Source organism: Cervus canadensis, chromosome 2, assembly GCF_019320065.1.
Source record: "Cervus canadensis isolate Bull #8, Minnesota chromosome 2, ASM1932006v1, whole genome shotgun sequence".
In the NCBI taxonomy this organism is placed as follows: Eukaryota; Metazoa; Chordata; class Mammalia; order Artiodactyla; family Cervidae; genus Cervus; species Cervus canadensis.
The window spans coordinates 1,861,626-1,884,005 of NC_057387.1; the positions used below are offsets into that span (position 1 = coordinate 1,861,626).

General features: G+C 40.9%; 1 protein-coding gene across 1 annotated transcript; it reads left to right on the forward strand.

Annotated features, from left to right (window-relative positions):
• The first annotated feature begins 4,071 nt into the window (after nt 1-4,071).
• TADA1 (transcriptional adaptor 1) lies at nt 4,072-21,135 on the forward strand. Its single transcript, XM_043450368.1, has 8 exons — nt 4,072-4,208; nt 10,576-10,667; nt 10,915-10,980; nt 14,081-14,178; nt 15,647-15,856; nt 17,085-17,236; nt 19,263-19,425; nt 19,844-21,135. The coding sequence occupies exons 1-8, from the start codon at nt 4,135-4,137 to the stop codon at nt 19,994-19,996; spliced, it is 1,008 nt and encodes a 335-aa protein (XP_043306303.1). The 5' UTR covers nt 4,072-4,134; the 3' UTR covers nt 19,997-21,135.
• Nucleotides 21,136-22,380: the final 1,245 nt, after the last annotated feature.

The window sequence follows — 22,380 nt, forward strand, 5'->3', positions numbered from 1 at the left end:
TCCAGGGGATCTTCGCAACCCAGGGATTGAATCTGTGTCTCCTGCATTGGCAGGCCAATTCTTCACCACTGAGCTACCAGGGAAGCTACCATTACTCTGTTAGAGGATCTGGTCTTGAGCTGTTCCATATGGCCGTCAAGAGCTACAGGTGGTTTTTCAAATTCAAATTTAACTGAGTCTCATTAGCCATATTTCAAGTGCTAAACAGCCATATGTGGCTACCATATTGGACAACCCAGCTATTGAACGTATCCATCATTGTAGAAAGTTCTATTTGCTAGTGATAGTCTAGCCAATTTAACAAAACCAAGAAAATGAAATGAGAAGCCTAAGGATTAGAAAGAAAAAAATGTTTCCCCTATCTGCAGACAATGTGATTGTCTACACAGGACATCTAAGGAAACTATTAGAACCTGCAGATAAACAATTAGATTTAACAAGAGTTTAGCAGTGTTACTTAGAGAAGGAAATGGCAACCCACTTCAGTATTTTTGCCTGGAAAATCCCATGGACGGAGGATTTCAAACATAATAAAGGAAAAAAGTAACAGGCACAAAAGGTATCTTTACAAGAGTATCAACAACTTTTAAAGAAATTAGGCATAAAGCTAACAAAAGATATGCAAGATAGAGCTCCTTGCTTTGGAGGAAGCCCTGGCTCCCAGCAGCCTTTATTTTTCTCGGCTCCAAAATCGCTGCAGATGGTGACTGCAGCCATGAAATTAAAAGACACTTGCTCCTTGGAAGGAAAGTCATGACCAACCTACACAGCATATGAAAAAGCAGAGACATTACTTTGCCAACAAAGGTCCATCTAATCAAGGCAATGGTTTTTCCAGTGGTCATGTATGGATGTGAGAGTTGGACAATAAAGCAAGCTGAGTGCCAAAGAATTGATGCTTTTGAACTGTGGTTTCGGAGAAGACTTTTTTTTCCCCCACTTATTTTTATTAGTTGGAGGCTAATTACTTTACAATATTGTAGTGGTTTTTGCCATACATTGACATGAGAGTCCCTTGGACTGCAAGGAGATCCAACCAGTGCATCCTAAAGGAGATCAGTCCTGGGTGTTCATTGGAAGGACTGATGTTGAAGCTGAAACTCCAATACTTTGGCCACCTGATGAGAAGGACTGACTCATTGGAAAAGACCCTGATGCTGGGAGGAGGGCAGACCCTGAGGGCAGGAGGAGAAGGGGACGATAGAGGATGAGATGGTTGGATGGCATCACTGACTCAATGGACATGGGTTTGGGTGGACTCTGGGAGTTGGTGATGGATAGGGAAGCCTGGCTTGCTGCAGTTCAATGGGGTCGAAAAGAGTCAGACACGACTGAGCGACTGAACTGAGCTGAGAATAAAGAGGTTGTTGTTGTAGTTGCTAAGTCATGTCCAACTGTTTGCAACTCCAGGGACTGAAGCACGCCAGGCTTTCCTGTGCTTCACTATTTTCCTGAGTTTGCTCAAACTGATGTCCGTGAAGTGATGGGAGCAGATGCCATGATCTTAGTTTTCTGAATGTTGAGTTTTAAACCAACTTTTTCACTCTCCTCTTTCACTTTCATCAAGAGGTTCTTTAGTTTTTCGTTTTCTGCCATTTAATGAAAGAAAAGTGAAAGTGAAAGTCGCTCGGTTGTGTTCGACTCTTGGATTGTGTCCATGGAATTCTCCAGGCCAGAATACTGGAGTGGGTAGCCTTTCCCTTCTCCAGGGGATCTTCCCAACCCAGGGATTGAACCCAGGTCTCCCACATTGCAGGCTGATTCTTTACCAGCTGAGCCACAAGGAAAACCAAAGAACACTGGAGTGGGTAGCCTATTCTTCAGCAGATCTTCTGACCCAGGGGTGGAACCGGGGTCTCCTGCAATGCAGGTGGATTCTTTACCAACTGAGCTATCAAGGAAGCCCTGCCATTTAATAGTTGTCTGTATATGGTATGCATTTTTTTTTTTACTAGTATTGCTATAATTAAAAAAAAAAAAACTTTATTGGAGTATGACTGTTTAGTTTCTGCTGCACAACACGAATCAGCTATCTGTGTGCATACAGACCCTCCCTCCTCGGCTTCCCTCCCACCCCCCACCCCAATCCCACCCCTTTGGGTCATCACAGAGCACTGAGCTGAGCTCTCTGTGCGGTATGCAGCCTCGCAGTAGCTATCTGTTTTATACATGGTAGTGCTCACGTTATTGGTACTCTCCCAATTTATCCTCCTCTCCCCGTCCCGCACTGTGTCCACATGTCCATTCTCTACATCTGTGACTCTATCCTGCCCTGCAGATAGCTTCATCTGTACCATTTTCCTAGATTCCATATATATGCCTTGATACACGTGTTTTTCTTTTAACTAAAAGATTGAAAATTTATTTAAGGTAAACTATCAAATTACAAATGGTTTTTGTATTCATTTCTATTAAGTACGTGTTTTGGTCAGATGTCTTTGGTTTGTTATATTGTCTAACACTACAGTTTGAATGGACATTTACCTGAATAACTATACCGAAATTAATGCTAATAGGTGTGTAAAATGAGGAGAGAGGATGGACTATTTAACTGAGCTAGATGTGTAGAGGTATGCATGTTTTTAAGTATCGATTCCAAGAGATGAGTCATTTTGTTAGTGGACAGGTAGATGGGATAACCACACAGCCAGGGACTGTTCTTGACAGATATACCCAAACATCTGTGCCCCTTCCTAGTTCTGCTGAAGGGGCCCTTTAATACTTGAACCTGACTGTAAAAAACGTAGGTAGCCAATCATAGGTCTCAAAACTAGCAGAGGGGAGATATAAAGGGACTGAAACATAGGGTTTGTTATAGAAAGTCAAATAACTAGAATGTGAAGTAGATACTAAGGGGTGATGAAGACAGGCCTGTGGGTGTGTGAGGCAGACAGGGAGGCTGAATCCAGGTCATAAGAAAATTTAATGCCAAGTTAGGGGGAGTGTCCAGTTCATCTTTGTATCCCCAGCACCCAAAAGAGTGCCAGATGCACAACAGAAACTCACTGTATACTTGCTGAAGGAATGAAGAAACTTTAAGGAACCTCCGTGGAGAAATTACACAAGATTTAAAAGCCACTTAGGATTATTTCAAACTTGGGAGAGGCAATTTGACAATATGCACCAAGACTCTTTTAAATACTCCTATCATTTAACCCAGTAATTCTATTTATGGGACTCTGTTTTAAAGTAATAATCCTAAATGAGGGAAAGCTTTATGCATAAAGTTTATTACAATATTGTTTTTAAAAGAAAAAATGGAAATAGTCTAACAACTGGGAAACAAGTTATTGTGTGCCTTTCTCCTGTAGGGTATTTAATATGCTGTCAATAAAATGACGATTATAAAGACGATGTGATTAAGAGGAAAACATATATATTATTATATTAAGTAAATATAACGAAAACCCTACCAAGACGCACAGTTGAAGATAGGGTATGATTATAAATTACGGGAAGGGTGAAAGAGTTTGTCTGGGGGTGGTAACATTTTTTTCTTTTATCCTTCTGTGTATTTTCCCTACTTGTCCTCATTATTTCATTCACTTATCAAATATTTATTGAGAGCCCACTATGTATCAGGTACTGCCCTAGGAATTAGGGGAAACAGCAGTGAATGAAACAGAAATCCTGTCCTCACGAACTTACAGGTCAGTTGGAGAAGGCAGAAAATTAACAAGACAATGAAATGAGTGGTCGGCAAAAAAATAAGGCAACGAAAGAGAATAAAATCAACATCATTTACTTTTAGACTTGGAGGGAGGAGATACTCATCCAGGTAAAAAGACCGAATTAGATATTTGAGCAGCCGTAAGAGCGAGAGGCCCCGGAGGCGCCAGCCCGGCAGGCGACGCTGCAGCCGGGCGGCGGCGGGACGGTTGAGCGCGAGGCAGGCGGGGCTTGTGACGCGAGGGGCGGGGGCTGGAGGCCGCGGAAACGCCGGGCTCGGCTCAGCACTTTCTCTCCGGGCAGGCGCGCGGAGCTGAAAACCAAACACCGGTCTTCCGCGCTCCTGGGGGCGGGGCAGACGGGAGTAGACCGCGTCGCCGGAGCCGAAGCCTTCGTGGAGTTGTTTTTTCGGTTGCCGGTCGCTGTGGCCGAGACGTCTGAGGTCGGGCTGATACGTGGGGAGCAATGGCGACCTTTGTGAGCGAGCTGGAGGCGGCGAAGAAGAACTTGAGCGAGGCCCTGGGGGACAACGTGAAACAGTAAGAACTCCCCAGACGCAGCCTCCGCGTCTCTGCGCGGGCGCTCCCCCGGCCTCTGGCTGCCCGCCCACCGTGGAGTGAGTCCACGCGGCCGCTGGGCCTGTGCGCCTCTCGCGTCGTTGGCTGTGGGGCTGTGGGTTTTGCCGGCGGGGGCCGGCGGGCAGCCCCGACTCACCCGGCTGGATGGGCCGCCCTCCCCGGTTTGCTCGGGACCCGGGCGGGCGCCTTCCCCCGGGGCTCTGTCCTGGGTGGGGCGAGCTAGGCGTACTCCACGCCTTCACGCCCAAGGGCCTGTTGGGCGGGTGCGGCCAGGGCGCGGAGTGCGGGACGCGCGTGGCTGAGCAGCGGCCTACCCCGAGCCGGCTCGTCTCTAGGTGGCCCGCTCCCGGGGGGCTTCGTGGAAGCGGAGGCTTATTGAGCTCAGGTGTGGTGCAGGAACTGTGGGTAAGACATGGAAAGCAATTTCGGAAGGCAGACAGACCCTCCGGTGAAATAGTCACTGAACACTGCTGCAGTTATAGTGAAGATAGCAGTAGCGAACGTTCATTGAACACCTCTTAAGCGCTCTAGATGTCCTATCTCATCTAATCCTCGCAACAGAGATGTGAGGTAGGTACAGTTATCTCTCTTGTTTCATAGATGAGAGGACAGAGATCTTAACTCTTCAAAAGTCATGGCAGTATTGGGGCCCTCGTGTCTGATTTCTCGCTCTGAAACCTTACCGGGGGGTTGCAAAGGATCCCAGAAGCTCCCAGACAGACTTTCACCCAGGTTATAGCAGGGGATCGAGTACATAATCGGGTCAGAATCGTCGAAATGGCTGAGTTTAAAATCAGTAACTCAGACAAAGCCAGAGACACAGAAGGAACCCTCCGAAGTACAAGGACAAATTTGGAAATTTTCAACACAGTTTGATTACATGTTTATTTTTCTAAAATATTAGAAGCAAATTTTAAGCGTTTTAAGATTATAATGCCTGTGTTATTGCTGCTAGATGATTTTTGTAATATTCTATACGTTTTGCAGTACTCAGTAGACACTCGCTTTGAAATGTTTTTAAAGGTGCAAGGTGTTTGGGGGATACTTTCTTTTTCTCCACTCTCTCTCCTTCTCATCTTTTTATTTTTTTATTATAACTGAATTGAAGTTACTTAACTTGGATGTCATACATGAGTTTTGGTTTTTCCTTCTTGTGAAATTTTGATGTGGCAGTCTACTTTGTGTCTTACCAAGATATACAGAATTCCCATGTAAGACTTCTTGGAACACCGATGGACTAAATGGAATAATTAAAAAGTAAGTAAGGTGAAAAGACAGCCCTCAGATTGGGAGAAAATAATAGCAAATGAAGAAACAGACAAAGGATTAATCTCAAAAATATACAAGCAACTCTTGAAGCTCAATTCCAGAAAAATAAATGACCCAATCAAAAAATGGGCCAGAGAACTAAACAGACATTTCTCCAAAGAAGACATACAGATGGCTAACAAACACATGAAAAGATGCTCAACATCACTCATTATTAGAGAAATGCAAATCAAACCACAATGAGGTACCATTACATGCCAGTCAGGATGGCTGCTATCCAGAAATCTACAAGCAATAAATGCTGGAGAGGGTGTGGAGAAAAGGGAACCCTCTTACACTGTTGGTGGGAATGCAAACTAGTACAGCCGCTATGGAAAACAGTGTGGAGATTTCTTAAAAAACTGGAAATAGGACTGCCATATGACCCAGCAATCCCACTTCTGGGCATACACACTGAGGAAACCAGATCTGAAAGAGACACGTGCACCCCAATGTTCATCGCAGCACTGTTTATAATAGCCAGGACATGGAAGCAACCTAGATGCCCATCAGCAGATGAATGGATAAGGAAGCTGTGGTACATATACACCATGGAATATTACTCAGCCGTTAAAAAGAATTCATTTGAATCAGTCCTAATGAGATGGATGAAACTGGAGCCCCTTATACAGAGTGAAGTAAGCCAGAAAGATAAAGAACATTACAGCATACTAACACATATATATGGAATTTAGAAAGATGGTAACGATAACCCTATATGCAAAACAGAAAAAGAGACACAGAAATACAGAACAGACTTTTGAACTCTGTGGGAGAATGTGAGGGTGGGATATTTCAAAAGAACAGCATGTATACTATCTATGGTGAAACAGATCACCAGCCCAGGTGGGATGCATGAGACAAGTGCTCGGGCCTGGTGCACTGGGAAGACCCAGAGGAATCAGGTGGAGAGGGAGGTGGGAGGGGGGATCGGGATGGGGAATAAGTGTAAATCTATGGCTGATTCATATCAATGTATGACAAAAAAAAAAAAATAAATAAATAAAAAAACAAAAAAACAAAATATAATTTTTAAAGATTATTTTAGTATTAGGAACAGTAATAAATCAAACTAGACACACTGGAATTAAAATTTAATAATCTGTTATTTTGGGCATAATTATTTAATTTTTTATAAACATTAATTGACTCCCAAAGATAAAATATTTTTACCTGAAGTTATAGTTTAATATGCATGTTGACTTTCTCCTTCCTTGCTTACTTAATTAAAAATTCTTAATTATTTTAATGAGTAAAATTGACAGCCTTTACCATCATTAATTACTGTAGCTTATTTTTGTAATACTGACTGCTAAACTTTACACTTTTTAAGCACGATAGACTTGTCACTCTTATATTTATGATGCTTACAAATATTTGAAAGTGAATGTTTTCATGCTACAGTAAACTTGGCTTGTGTGTATAATTGACTGATTAGATGCAATGATGCCCTCTGTGATCCCCCCCTTCTCACACAGGTCACCAGAAATGTTGAAGTTAGTGCTTCCTATTTGGTCTTTAAAGGTCAATGCTGGCTATCAGATGTTTTGTCAAATACAGATGCCAAAGCTAAATTTGGTGCATCTGTAGCTGAATCTCCATTAAGAATGCAATCAAAATATACCTTTGTGCAAGGAAGAGTTAGTGGTATAGTGTTGTTCTCTATTAATGTTTTCCATTGTCTTTTTTTCCCTCTGCTCCTTAAAAAGTGCTTCTTGGTTGAGCAGTCTGTCCTACAATATTTTCTCACATATCCTGCTTGAGTAGTTTTTCTTGGTTTGTACAGCCTGACCATTTGAATGCGGTTCTTGTTCATGGATAAAATACGTCAGGTATGTAAGGACCTCATGCATGAGTTGTTTCCTAGTTGATGCTGTTGTCCTCATGTTCTTTATGCCATGCTGTCTGCGCTTGTCAGCTTCTGGAAAGACATGAGCTTTGCTAGCTTACTCACTTTGTATAGTACTCAGTAGAGTGTCGGGTTCAAATGAGTGCTTAGTTTTTGGGATGATTTAGCCATACGTTATTTAATTTTCCCCAGGTATCTGCAGTGCTTCCTAGTCTGATTCATTTATACTCATCACCCATTATCCTCACCTACATAGAGGCTGGCTTACTTTGTTTTTCTTATTTTTAAGGAAAACAATCAGTTGTCCATGGCTATACAACGAGTTAATACAGGGACCAGGATTGGGAAGTGAGTCTTCAACTTGATAGCCAGTGCTGGCTATTTGGGCTATAAAGTTTGGAAAGATAGATAGCATCAGGTTGGCAGAGTCTTGTCTTCACTTCAAGTATGAAGTATTTGAAGCTATCCTTTCTTGAAAATAGGAACACAGGGTTTTTAAACAATGAAGTTTTTCTCATGTTACTCTCCTCTTTTGTTGTATGGGATAGGAAAAGACTTTTGCTTTTCTGTGGTACTTTATTTCACTTTTAAATTGTTCTTGTCTTTAAAAAGGCAGGGGAATCATGTAAGTGTTTGCTATTGGGAAGGTATTATTGGTTAATGAATTTGACTCAGGTGAAATGTTGTGCCAGGTTCTAGAACTAAACTTGTTTTGCTGTTGAATGAAATGGGTCTTGGGAAACTTTAAGTCTCCATTAAAGTTACGCATTTTCCCCAGCGGGGTTGGGGTGGGGAGTACAGGAACTCAAACAATTACATATATATAGTTATCCAGACTTAAGCTGATCTGTGTATAGGACAGCAGGAGAAACTGCCATGGGTATAATGGCAGTGAGAGCATTAAACTGCCTTGTTTAGGACTCTGTTTTGTTGTTAGAAACTCAAATGAGCATTACAAAGTAGCTAATCGTGAATTGAAAGTTACTGTAAAACATGTACTAAGTAATTAACTAGTCCTGCTTCATGAATGAGGAGTAGCTTGCTTAAGCATTAAAACAAGGGGTGTGGATGTGAAAAATCAAGTATTTTACTCCTATTTTTAATAATGTTGTTAAGGTATAAAAGATTGAATCCTTTTCTTCTACCAGTTAACTAGTAATTTTTATGATTAGTGGTTGTTTTTCACTTCTAAAAAACCACTAAGATTCTCTTATGCTTAGGTATTTTTCTTTGTAGCAAGTTATTTTAGAAGCCTGTTCAACCAGATGGAGTAAAATTTGAGTTCAGTTGAGGGAAAAGGTCACCCAGCGTCCGTATTAATGTACACTCCTCAATCTATAAAACACAACAAACTTTAAAATATAAAGCTTTCTCAAAATTGAGGTAAAATGACAGACAACTTTTCGTTAGTCTCAGGGGTACAATATTAATGATTCAGGATTTGTGTGTATATTTCAGTGTGGCACCACAAGAAGTCTAGTTCACGTCTCTCATCATACATAGTTAAAAAATTATTTTTCTCTTGTGATGAGAACTTTTAATACATTATTGACTGGGGGATTTTGTAGAAACTAACACCCATGACCATCAATTTGTTATGTAAGTGAATATTGAAACACTCTGGTCAATAATATTCAGGTTAACAAAAGACTTATTGATACGTCTTTGGGCAGTAAGTTGTTAAGATCTACTCTCAGCAGCTTTCAAATATGCAATATTTGACAACTTTAATAATATTTAAAATAATTTTAAGTGTATTTTTCTGGGGAGTAGGTCCTTTAGAAAGGAAAGGTATAGCTGTGGTTTTTAGCTGGCTGACTTATAGGTCAGACTCTGTGACTACCGCTCAGTCCCTTTTAGGGAGGACTTTCCTCTTCTGATGGTATTCTGGCTCCTCCGTAGCTTAAACAACTGAGTTATTTTCTCACCATTCCAGAGTCTAGAAGTCTGACATCAGGGTGTGAGCAGGGTTGTTGTTTTCTGAGGCCTCTCCCATTGGCTGTTGCCTGCTGTCTCTTGTCTGTATCCTAATCCCTTCTTATAAGGATACCAGTCTCATTGGGTTAGGGCCTACCCTGATGCCTCCAGTTCAGTTCAGTGTCATGTCTGACTCTTTGTGACCCCATGGACTGCAGCACGCCAGGCTTCCCTGTCCCATCACCAACTCCCAGAGCTTACTCAAACTCATGTCCATTGAGTTGGTGATGCCATCCAACCATCTCATCCTCTGTCGTCCCCTTCTCCTCCTGCCTTCAATCTTTCCCAGCATCACAGTCTTTTCCAATAAGTCAGCTCTTTGCATCAGGTGGCTAAAGTATTGGAGTTTCAGCTTCAACATCAGTCCTTCCAGTGAATATTCAGGACTGATCTCCTTTAGGATAGACTGGTTGGATCTCCTTGCTGTCCAAGGGACTCTCAAGAGTATTCTTCAACACCACAGTTCAGAAGCATCAATTCTTCGGCACTCAGCTTTGTTTATAGTCCAACTTTCACATCCATACATGACCACTGGAAAAACCATGGCCTTGACTAGACGGAACTTTGTTGACAAAGTAATGTCTCTTCTTTTTAATATGCTGTCTAGGTTGGTCATAGCTTTTTTACCAAGGAGCAAGCGTCTTTTAATTTCATGGCTGCAGGCACTATTTGCAGTGATTTCGGAGCCCCCCAAAATAAAATCTGTCACTGTTTCCAATGTTTCCCTATCTGTTTGCCATGAATTGATGGGACTGGATGCCATGATCTTAGTTTTTTGAATGTTGAGCTTTAAGCCAAGTTTTTCAGTCTTCTCTTTCTCTTTCATCAAGAGGCTCTTTAGTTCTTCTTCACTTTCTGCCATAAGGGTGGTGTCATCTGCATATCTGAGGTTATTGATATTTCTCCTGGTAATTTTGATTCCAGCTTCTGCTTCATCCAGTCCAGCATTTCTCATGATATACTCTGCATATAAGTTAAATAAGCAGGTTACATAATTACCTCTTTGAAGGCCCTGTCGCGTTCTGTGGTACTAGGGGTTAGGGATTCAACATATGAATTTGGGGGGAAACACAACTCGGTCCATAACATTAAGGAATGCAAAATTTCCTTCTTTCCCTGGGAGTTGAGGGAGATAAGGTGAACTTGGGGAAGAAGCAAAACCTGAGGTTCTTAATATTGCTTCTGCCTCTGCAGATACTGGGCTAACTTAAAGTTGTGGTTCAAGCAGAAGATCAGCAAAGAAGAGTTTGACCTTGAAGCTCATAGACTTCTCACACAGGATAATGGTAAAATAATCTGGGGAGTTATTTTATGGTTCCGAAGTTTTCCCAGATCTGCAATAAATTAAGTTAAAATTTTTTTTTTGGTTTTAGTAGTATGTAAGGTCATTTAAGTAATGTGGATATTTAAAAGTAAATGTAAAGAATGGCAGAGTAGGGGATATCCAAAGTCTTTAAAAACTAGACTAAAACAGTGGGTTCCTTATGTTGTAAATATTGTGTACTTGACTTGTGACAATCTTCCCTTTTTCAGTCCATTCTCACAACGATTTCCTCCTGGCTATTCTCACGCGTTGTCAGATTTTGGTGTCTACACCAGGTAAGGGAGTGGAAATAACCTCTAGGGATGTCAGTCAGCAAAGCCACAAACTCTGGGCTTATTACTAGGCTCTGGCTGCCTTTAACAGACGTGTTTGCAAATGAAATGTTCTTTGAACTGCTTAGAAGACACATTTTATTATAAAGTGCTGATTCTTTTATAGGACCTTTTTAAAGCAGGTAATTTCACTGTCCTTACATTGACTTTTGGGCTTTACTGGGTTTCCATTACTTAAGTAAACCAGAGGTGAGGAGGCGACTAGTTAGTCAGGAGGAAGAAGCTGAGGAGAGTGAAGAGAGGGCAATTTGGTGGTTAGAAGAGGTTTACCAGAGGATGGATTTACCAGAGGAGGATGAACCAGGCGGAGGAGAAACCACAGCATATGTTGAGAACTTGGATTTTCCTATTCTTAATTCAATGAGATGTTAGCACCTGTTAAGTGCTTCAGCCTGTGTTTGGCAAACTATCGTGGAGAACAAAGGTAGAGAATAGCAGCGAAGTAGGGAAGTGCATGGAAGCCAAGTCTGTCACTTCAACCTAAGAAAATGAGTATGACAGAATGATTTTTTGCCCCTAGTTTTTTGGAGGTTTAAGTGGTACAAGTCACCTCTTTCAATCTTATTTTAATCAGTTAGTCAAAACCAAATAAATACATTAGAAATTTGCCTCATGGTAAAGCTTATCCTGGGCCCTTGTATTTTCAGGTACTGTTGGTTTTTGTTGTTTCTTTTAAAGGGCCTGTGGTGATTCTAATGGTCATTTATTAAAAGCCCATGTTTGTCTAGGGAAAGTGGAGTCACTCGGTCGTGTCTGACCCCTTGCGACCCCCTGGATAGTAGTAGCCTACTGGGCTCCTCCGTCCATGGGATTTTCCAGGCAAGACTGCTAGAGTGGCTGCCATTTCCTTCTCCAGGGTTCCCCCCACCCGGGGATCGAACCCAGATCTCCTGCATTGCAGACAGGCGCTTTACCATCTGAGCCACCAGGGAAACGCCTTTTATCTAGAAATGGCTAGTATTTTGTATCATCTCCCTCTGCTAAGCTCTGTTGTAAGATCGAGAATTCAGATAAGATATCTTAAAGGCCTGTTCTTCACACTCAAGAGAAGTTACCGTTGGTGGGAAGAGTGGTAAAGAGTGTTTGTTTATGGAGATTGGTGTCAGAGCAGGGAGGCTGCTCTCCACCCCTCATCACACCCCTTGCTGCACATTCTACACTGTGTCTGATGTTTAATTTAAATAGAAGTGGACTTTTGCCTCTTAGATCATAAAGATAATCCACTCTATTGTTTAAAATTTAATTTGATCAGAAAAGCGAACATTTTGTGAGGACGGATCTTACTTTTTAGGTAGATATATTCTGAAGTGCCAGACACCCAAAAGATTCAGTGGGATGACTGGAATTAAAAACTTTGGTTGATAGAAGTTAGGAGACTTGGGTTCAAGTTTAAGTTTTGTCACTAGCTTATATTAGGTGATGTATTTAATTATTGAATGTTGTTAGCTTCCATGAGACAGTAATATCTACCCCACATGGATATAAAAAAAGCAGGTGAAAGAACATGTAAAATTTCTCTTAAAAATAAATGCCAATAAAATATGAAGTGATACTAGTATAGGTGGCTGATTTTAATTAAAGCCTTTGATACTCTTGAATGTTTGTTGTTGGTTGTTTAAAAATAAATGAAGATACATTGGAATTTAAGAGATTATTTCTCCATCAAACATCCAAAATATCTTTCCTTAAAACAAAATATTTGTTGGAGATGATTTCCACTAAAAGTATAATATAGAAGTATAATTTTTTTGTGTGTTAATAATTGTGGTCAAATTGCTTACTATTTCTCTAAGCCAGGCAGGAAAGATGGTTTTAATAATATTATTTGTTGACTACTAACAGCTGGGTCCTAGACACTTTATGTGCATTGTCTTTTTTCTTAAAAGTATTCTTTGAGATATTTTTTTCAAGTGTATGTGTAACTTTGGTTTTTTTGTTTGTTTAGCTTGGTCTTTCTTACCATGTTACAGGTTACTATCAAATGTCTGATAATTTGTATTTAAGAATGAAGCATAAAACTGCCTGGAGGTTGCCCTTTAGAGTGTCAGGAGGCCTGTCTAACAGCTGTTAGAGTGGGGCTGTGCTCGAGGGTGCCAGCACCCATACCAGCTACCTGAGTAAAGCCAGGACATCTTGTTTTATTTTGACTAGAGAAGGGTTCTCCATTCCCCTGGCCTTTCGCCTGTCACATGCACCTCACTACGCACGGGAGTGAGCGGGCGGGTCTGGCTGTGTGGACTCGGAAGGGCCTGCATTGATTTACTGCTGTGCTCCGGTTGTCTTGAAATTCTTAACTTTTGATCAGGGGACCCATCTTTTTTTGTGTTGTACTGAGCTCAGTCCTGGACGTGAGGGAAGACATTTGTATAGATGACTTTTCAATATAGATACTCCATTAATCTTGTTTTTAGCTGTACTGTCCCTCCTGCTTTCCACTGGACTCACCTACAAATTCAGATTCTTTATGGATGTCTACTAGTCCGGTTAACTGAGTTCCACCTATTTGCCAGGCTTGCCTAGCTTAGGTCATAGCTCCCATGTGTCCACTTTGTAAGTTGGCTCCTTTTTAGCCTATCCTTGGAATTTGGTGAGATCTCATCTTGGTCTGCCACTCATTTTCCTTTTAATCTCTGTTGTGGATGTGCCATTTACTTTTTTCTACTGTTGTTTTTAGTAGGATCTTGAAAGAGAGAGGAGACACATACATGTGCTTAGTTTGCTATCTTGAACTAGAAAATTCTGTCCTGCTTTTATAATATTACTGCTACTATTAAGCAGACAAGCACCCCATAGACAATTAAAAACGTGAGAAACAAATTTGTCTTCCTAAAAGAGCAATTTTGGTTACAACTAGAAAAAAAAAGTGATTTGAGAGAATTTGAAGTCTTGTTTAGAGAAGCAGAAAGAGATCTGAATTTAAGCATTTATTGTTTATTTCCATCATTTGAGCATCTCATACTTCTTTAACCCAAAGTGAAAACAAACTTAACAGTTATCAGTTGTCATTCTTTTCTCTTATGATTGTTATTTTTCTGTCTCATAGAGGGTGCTGGATCTTTACCCTGGACAGGGGGTTCTGCAGCCAAACCTGGAAAACCAAAGGGAAAGAAAAAGCTTTCTTCTGTTCGTCAGAAATTTGATGTAGGTGGTTCTTCAGTAGATCTTGGTAATGACTGATTTAAGAACTGTTGTGATGGAACTGGCTTTAGTTTTTTAATGAATATTACAATTCTGGTAGGAAAGTTGAAAAAAGGTGAAGAGAAAAAGATGTTATTTGGGGAGGAAAAGATGTTATTGAATTTGAAATTGGGACTCAATCTTTGAAACCCTCTTTACCAAAGTGTCTGAATTTTTATACTTCTAGTTTGTTATTGCATAATTATTAATATGTTTTCATTAGTATATAATGATTTTTCAGTGATTCAAGAACTATGCCTGTGTTCTTTTCCCTCTAAAATATCTTTGGGAATGAATAATGTTACTCAGATTGAAGACTTCTGTTCCAAGGGTCCAGGAGGTCTAGAGGCCTCCAGCAGGATCTTGGTGATGCCCTGGTAAACCTTGAGCCTTCTGGGGATCCTCAGAGAAGTCTTGAAGGCATTGGACTATGAAATTTGTAAACATTTTAGAATAACTTGCTTTTTCAGGTTTATATCCAGGGAACAAAGTTTCCCAAAAGTATCCCTCTTATAGATTTGATTGGGTACTTTACTGATTAACATCAACAAGCATGTATTTACTTCTAATTTTTGCTCTATGTTTTATATCAATAATATTCGATCTGGAGGGCGTCAGCATCTCCAGAAAGGCGTACTTGCTTTAAAAAAGCATGTTTGATATAAAACAGTTTTATACTTGAAAAATGGAAAAGCAAGTTGCTTTTATAATACAGACTTCAAATAGGAGAAGCCATATTTCCTACAAAATCTAGTGAGCTGGACTTAAGCTAAAGCTACAGGGGCATATCTCCTACTGATGGTGGAGAATATAAACGTGCTATCAGTATCTCCCAGAGCAAGGCTGGGGTTATATAAGTGGAAAAGATTGGGAAAGGCTATTTTTTAAAAAACTAATGACTGTCTTAAAAAGATTCTGTGTTGAGAATTGTTAGTGGAATATAATGTAACTGAAGAGTTATACTACCTACATTATCTTGGAATATTTGTTATTAGATCTGTTACGTTGGTAACAGAAATTACCAATTTTCTGAAACATTCACTGTATCTTTCTGCTTTTAGAATCTGCTCACTTACAAGTGTACTTTAAATGTTTTGACTTGTTTGAAAGTAGTTTTATATCTTCTCTTTCTCCCCATTTGTTATTTTTAGCACAGAGCCATATATTCTGTGATTACTAAGGAATTAATTAAATAGAATAAACTACTATGCATACTACTACTATTTCCCTAAACTCATGTCTTCATTATTAATATGTAATGGTTGTGAATCTGTGATTGTTTGTGCATGAGTTACTTTTTTTTAAACTCTTGTGGTTTAGTTTTGATGGCATTAATTTGTAGGATCTCAGGTCCAATTCATTGGTTACTTTTGTTTGTGTCTTTATTACTTGTCATGTAATGAATAATTGTGAAAAGTTTTCTTACCTATAGCATAGATTCCAGCCTCAAAATCCCCTCTCAGGAGCCCAGCAGTTTGTGGCAAAGGATCCCCAGGATGACGATGACTTGAAACTTTGTTCCCACACAATGATGCTTCCTACTCGGGGTCAGCTTGAAGGGAGAATGATAGTGACTGCTTACGAACACGGGCTGGACAATGTTACCGAGGAGGCTGTCTCAGCTGTGGTCTACGCGGTGGAGGTTGGTTTGCTGGTGTCAAAAACACTCCTATAGATTGAATGTGCGGCTTGTGTGTGTTATTCAGAGTTAGTACTGCAAGAAAAGAACTAAAATGTAACTCTGATTTCAGAATTGCCTTGCTGAAATTGTTTCCTCTTGAGGGGAGAAACATCACAATCCAAACAGTTGCTTTCAGTTAACAGACTAAGCTTTTCAGAAACGTTACTGGTGGCATAACACTTTTGATGTTTAACTTGTCAACACTGGGAGAGTTTTTAAGCAAAAAATTGAGATTGAGAATCCTAAAGATTAAAATAACTTGATTTTGCTGTGGTACAGCATTTGAAGAGCATTACTAGGTGTGGTGTCTGAACCGTGGGATTCTGTCTCAGCACACTCTTCCGTTCATTAATTTTACTCATTCAGTTACTAGACAAAACTTCCACTGGGGTCTACACAGGTACTGACAGGTGACGTTGGGTCTTTCCTTTCGATTCTCTGGGCCTCTCTTTCCTAGCCTGTACCTCAGATTATAATAGCTATCTCATGAAGTTTTAAGTTACAAAGGGTACCATGGTGTCCTGACATGAGATGGTCTTATTGGTATAGTTGGAATGCCGTGCCCCCTGGCTCTGCTGTCAATAATGGTAGTCTGGGACTAGTCTGTTCTCACAGACAGTCTCTAACCGTCTCTTAGGCTTCACAAAGGTGAAGAGATGTTAAATACCTAATATCTATTTATTTCCTGTATATATCTGTCTTTTATGTGGCTTTTGAGAGAGCCAGGGTTCTATATATGCAAGGATTTTAGTAGATTGGGCACTATAACCAACATATTCCTGATCTTAAAACATTTTGTACCATTTTCAAACAAGCTTCAAGGTAGTTTGCTACTTTAAAAAATTACTTGTTTTTGTACTTATATTTAAAGCTATCTGAAAATCATTTTTGAGAGAGAGGAGCCAATTTAGAGGTACAAAGATTTTAATAAATTTCCGAAGAGCAAGCTCGTCTTAAGTAGAACTGGATAAAAACGTGCCTCTCCCTTCACTCCCTGCTAGACTCGCCCACTCTGGTGTGGCCTGTGGCTTTTTAGGGAGCATTCGTTTGGCTTCAGCACTTGCTTGCCTTTCTCACATCTCCATTCACTCAGTCCCAATAAACATTGTTTGGTCAATGGGAGTTTTATGGTTTGCTTTTAAGAGGAGTTCATGCTATTTTTCTTTTTTTTTTTTTCTTGTTTTTACAGAATCACCTTAAAGATATACTGACATCAGTTGTGTCAAGAAGGAAAGCTTACCGATTACGTGATGGTCATTTTAAATATGCCTTTGGTAGTAATGTGACTCCACAGCCATACCTGAAGAATAGTGTAGTAGCTTATAACAGCTTAATAGAAAGGTATGTGAAGTTTCTTGTGATTTTTGCATCCATCCTTTCTAGTTGGCTACGCTGCTGCTGCTGCTAAGTCGTTTCAGTCGTGTCCGATTCTGTGCGACCCCATAGACGGCAGCCCACCAGGGTCTGCCATCCCTGGGATTCTCCAGGCAAGAACACTGGAGTGGGTTGCCATTTCCTCCTCCAATGCATGAAAGTGAAAAGTGAAAGTGAAGTCGCTCAGTCGTGTCCGACTCATGTGACCCCATGGACTGCAGCCCACCAGGCTCCCCCGTCCATGGGATTCTCCAGGCAAGAGGACTGGAGTGGGGTGCCATTGCCTTCTCCGCTGGTTACGCTACTCTTATGTAATAGACCACCGTTAAATAATTGGTTGTTGAGTTTCTGTGAGTCTAGGGTATGTCTGAGAGCACTAGTTTTATTTTCTCAAGTTGCTTCCTTGCATAACTGGTGAATTCTTTTGGTGCTCTATAGATCAGAAGTGAAGTTGTAGAGTTTGGCTGCGGCGTGTGGTTTAACGTGAGCCCCACTATCTCAGGGCGGTGCATCTTGAGGACTCCTGGGGCCGCACCTCCTGGTGGTGGGAGTGGGCCAGTGTCACTCGGAAATGTGGCCTGTGATTGTTAGGTCAAGGTTGGGCTTCTTGATGGTGGGAGGAGGTGTGGTGGGCGTTTCTCCAGGTCCTCATCTGGCGTTTGTTGCTGGAGCTCAAGATGGTGGCCTGGGCTGGGTGTCATCGGTTGCTCTTGGCATCCTGTTGTGCAGATCTGGTCTTTCAGCTCCGATCTCTGGAACCTCTCTGCACTCTACTGTGGGCTCCCAGGACCTCTATGCTGTCCTGAAACATCCCTCTGAGATGACCTGGATCACCTTCCCTTTGTTGTCTCTTTTCAGGGAGAAGAGAGGTAGAAAAAAGTGTGATTGGGAAGGCTGGCTGGAGTGGTGATGGGGAAGAAGTAGCTGGCAGGGAAGGCAGGTGGCGTGATCGTGGTGGGATGTGAGGCGGGACAGCGGGCAGGGAGCCGGGGCAGACGGTGCTGACGCCGCAGGGGGCCTGCACTGTGCTTGGTTCATGGCTCTGCAGACCTCGACTCAGCTCACGAGGCTGTTTGAAGAGCAGCGGCTTAGACTGGGTTCACTGTTTCAGACGGCCAGAGGTGAAGGTTTATGTTCTCAGCCTCATTCACGTGTATCTGTTGTGGATTATTTGTTCTCCTTTGCGAGTCATTCGTCTTGAGGGAGAAACAGCCCCTTGTGTTGGGTGAGTGCTGGAGCAGTGTCTGAGCCTGCCAGGCCTCCGGCCACCCTCTCTCCCTGCCAGCCTGTCCCTAAGGCTCCTGCTTCATTCTTGGCCACCTGTTCTCCATCAGGGCTGCCTTTGGCTGGCGCCGAAACCCACGCTCACAGCCCACTTGTGCTTTCCTCCGAGTTCCGTCCTCGCTGTTTGACCTGTGTGTCCTCCAGAGTGGCAGAGCTTATCTCCTACTGTATAATGATACGAAAATCATGCTTGTCTTCCCAGTCATATCTGGGTTCTATTTGGGGAACTTGGCAAAATTTGGATGCGTTTTCTCTACCCCCCTAGTTTTGCCTGTCGCTTCTTTTGTGCTTTATCTTCTTTCCTCGCTTGTTATTTTTTCATCCTGTTGTCTTAGTTTCCTCTCCAGGTCAGTTTGCAATTTCATTTTCCTTTAATTAGGGTCTATTATTTTCTTCTACCTAGAAGCCCCTTAAGGGCAGGAAACAATTTTGACTCTGTATCCTGATTTAACAAATATTTTGACACTTGTGGAGGGAGGGGGGTAAGTGCAGTTGCACTGCATTTTATTTGAAGCCCCAGAGATGGGCTGCCTTTAAAAATGAAAATTGTAGGTTATTCATGTATAACACTGGCTGAAAAATAATTGGATTTCTGGTTCATTTTGAGATATATATTATAAGAAGTTTTCTAGCAGACTGTCCCTGTCCTGGTTGTTCAGTGGTTTTCCTCTTTCTTACTGGGACTGTTTCTGGCACATTTCGTTTCCAGCCCTCCAGCCTTCTCTGCTCCTTGTGCCGGTCAGAACCCAGCGTCCCACCCGCCCCCTGATGATGCTGAGCAGCAGGCGGCCCTCCTGCTGGCGTGTTCTGGGGACACACTGCCCGCGTCTCTGCCTCCAGTGAACATGTACGACCTTTTTGAAGCTTTGCAGGTAACTCTTGGCACCTTAAGGTTTATCTCGATTTATGGATAGGTTCAAAGTTTCTTCAAGTCTACAAAGATAATATTCACTAGCTTTCCCATTTCTTGACTTGTTTTTCAGTTTTTATTGCTATTAAAGTTATTGTTTGTTATTAATACTAGCCTTATTTTCAAATCCTGCTCTCAGGAATCCTTCCTAACTTACCTCCCCCATTTCTCACCTTTCCGGTGAAAGGAGAAAAAAAAACTCCTTGTTCCCTTATTTCTCCTTCAGAGCCTTGTTATTTCCTTGTTTTTTTGTTATGTTTTGGGTTTTATTAAGTTAACAGGTTTGTGTCTTGTGTATGAGTGCTTTGTTGATATAAACCTTACTTTCATTTTCTGTGTACTGAAGTATAATTGGAGACATGCTGATGTTTTTATCCCAGGTACACAGGGAAGTCATTCCTACCCATACCGTATATGCTCTCAACATTGAAAGGATCATTATGAAACTCTGGCATCCAAATCACGAAGAGCTGCAGCAAGACAAAGTCCATCGCCAGCGCTTGGCAGCCAAGGAGGGGCTTTTGTTCTGCTGAATTAGGATTTGATGGTGTGGGACCCTCAGCAACCTCATTGATTATTGAATTGAATGTTTTGGGGATTCACATTTCAAGACTTAAGTGTATAGTGTACATATAATCTTTCCTATGGAAATGAGACAGTACATTTTGTGTTGCTACTGTGACGCCATTAATATAAATCTGATTTTGATAATGACCCATATCTCTCTTGTGTATGTGTGTGTGTTCCCAATTATGGGACTAGGCACTGAGAAAGTTCTGTGCCTGGAATAGCGATGTTTGGGCATCTGAGCCCTAGTATCCTATGGTCTTCATGTGAGGTAGGTGACATTCTAGAACAAAGAAGCTGTTATAATTTTGTCTCCACAATCAGGAGGATGTCTGTTTGTTCAGAGACATCATGTATTCTGTATCTGGCAAGTCTAAAATCTCTGCTTTTCTCCTGAAGAACTGTTTTTTCTTAAACTGCTTTAAACAAAGTGTTAAAAGTTGGTTATCTTTGTTAGTCATCAGTTTAGTATACTTTTTTTTTGTGACCAGTTTTAACAGATACAGTTGCCTATTACAATATCATAGAAAATAAGACTTAGAAATATTATGCTGTTCGATAAGATAAAGTCTCTTCTTTAAAAACCAAATGAGAATAATCTCTTAGGATGTAATTAACTTTATAAAAATATCTTCTCATAATTCCTTTCTTTTAGAGTTGTTAGGCCCAAAGACTTTGATTGGTAGGTTCATCTGTTCCTATAGACGTCTTTAAGAAGTTCAGGTAAACATACTGGATTTATACTTGGTTAATTCTCCTGTTCTTGTGAAATATCCTTCCAAATGGCAGTGTTACTAATAACCAAGTTTGTTTCTTAAAAGATATGTTGCTTTTTTTATTCAAGAGATGTTATAGGTAGATACACTAGAATATACAGATGGGTTTAAGTAGGTCTAAATAATATATGTGTAGATAAGTATGTGTGGTTCAATATCTGGATCTGTGCATTTGTTTTTGTATTTTAAATGCAACAAATAAATCTTTTGGGGGAAAACTTACATAACGAATACTGCCTTCAGAAATATGAAGAGCCTTGCTTTATGAGATCTTAGCAGAAACTTTTCAAAAGAATGTATCAGAAAGATAAAAAACAGGTTCCAATTAAGGTGTGTCATCGCTTCCTTTTGTGATACATAGATTAAGACAAAAAAATAAATAGCTTAGTTTCAGTTCTTGGCACAACTCTGAAAAGTCATTTAGAGTTTTGGATAACTCAAGAATTTTTAGGATTTCTAAGAACTTGAACTGATACCTAAGTGTGTATAGTGGATCCATACTATATCTTGAGCCTCAGTGCTAAGTGTGTATTACATTTCATGTGCTCCATAGATGGAGAGACACCTAGACGTCTTGAACATGCCCTGCTGCTCATTACAAGGGCAGGTTCCCACTGAAATCCGTGTAGCAGTGGATCTCCAAAGAGAATTCCTCACTCCTCTATAGGACCTGGCCTAAATCCCTACTCACCATTCTGGTGGGACCAGAGGACACCAGAGGACTCCCAAGTTTTGGGCCTACACTCTTAAGGTCTGCTTTCCATGCCAGTTTTCCTCAAGTATCATTTTATACAGTGGAGAGATGAGGCTAGGGGCACGGCAGGCAGGTAGAGTCATTGATACTTAGGATTTTTCAAGATAGACTCTCTGATTCAAATATTTCAGTTCCACCAAACACTGCCTCCAGCTCTAGCTCCATTTTGGGATCCTGAATGCAGTGCATCTTTTATAATTAGGTTCTTAAGAAATCATGAGTGCTTATTGTCAGGCATCATTCAGAAAAATAACTGCTTCAGAGAGGAAAAAGGCAATTAGAAACCAGGTAATTTCAGGCTTAGAATAAAGCTTATTTTTCCTTTAGAGATTTAAGTAATTCTTTAAGCTATAGGTGTTATCATTGTTCAAAACCAGATTTGGTAAGGCCCGCCTCTCTACCAGGCACAGATGCCGGTTTAGCACACATTCTTACCACCTTCATCACCCATTCCTGGGATCAGTCAGGCACACAGTTCCTCTAGCCCTTCTCCCATTGCCTGAAGGGATTAGCATGTTGCTGATCAGATTTCATGAAGTGACTTCTAAGTGATTGCTCCCTTTCACCATGTAAAAATGCCTATGTTTCATCATGTCTTTGACTTAAACCAAAAATTCCTCCAGTTTGAATAATGGTTTGGGAGTCAGACTTAGATGCTATGGTCAACAGATTGGTTCAGCATTCAATATTCATGGCTTAATAAAGGAAAAATGCCTAGATTATTCTTGGAGTGTAGACTAATATTTAATCAAATCAACTGGCATGGTAGTTACTAAAAGCACAATATGAAAAGGCATATGGATTCATCATACTTTCATTT

Coding starts and splice junctions, on each gene's coding strand:
- TADA1 (XM_043450368.1), top strand. CDS start 4,135: ATGGCGACCTTTGTGAGCGAGCTGGAGGCGGCGAAGAAGAACTTGAGC. Junction 10,668..10,914: donor ACTTCTCACACAGGATAATG/GTAAAATAATCT, acceptor TCCCTTTTTCAG/TCCATTCTCACAACGATTTC. Junction 14,179..15,646: donor CTGTTCGTCAGAAATTTGAT/GTAGGTGGTTCT, acceptor TCTTACCTATAG/CATAGATTCCAGCCTCAAAA.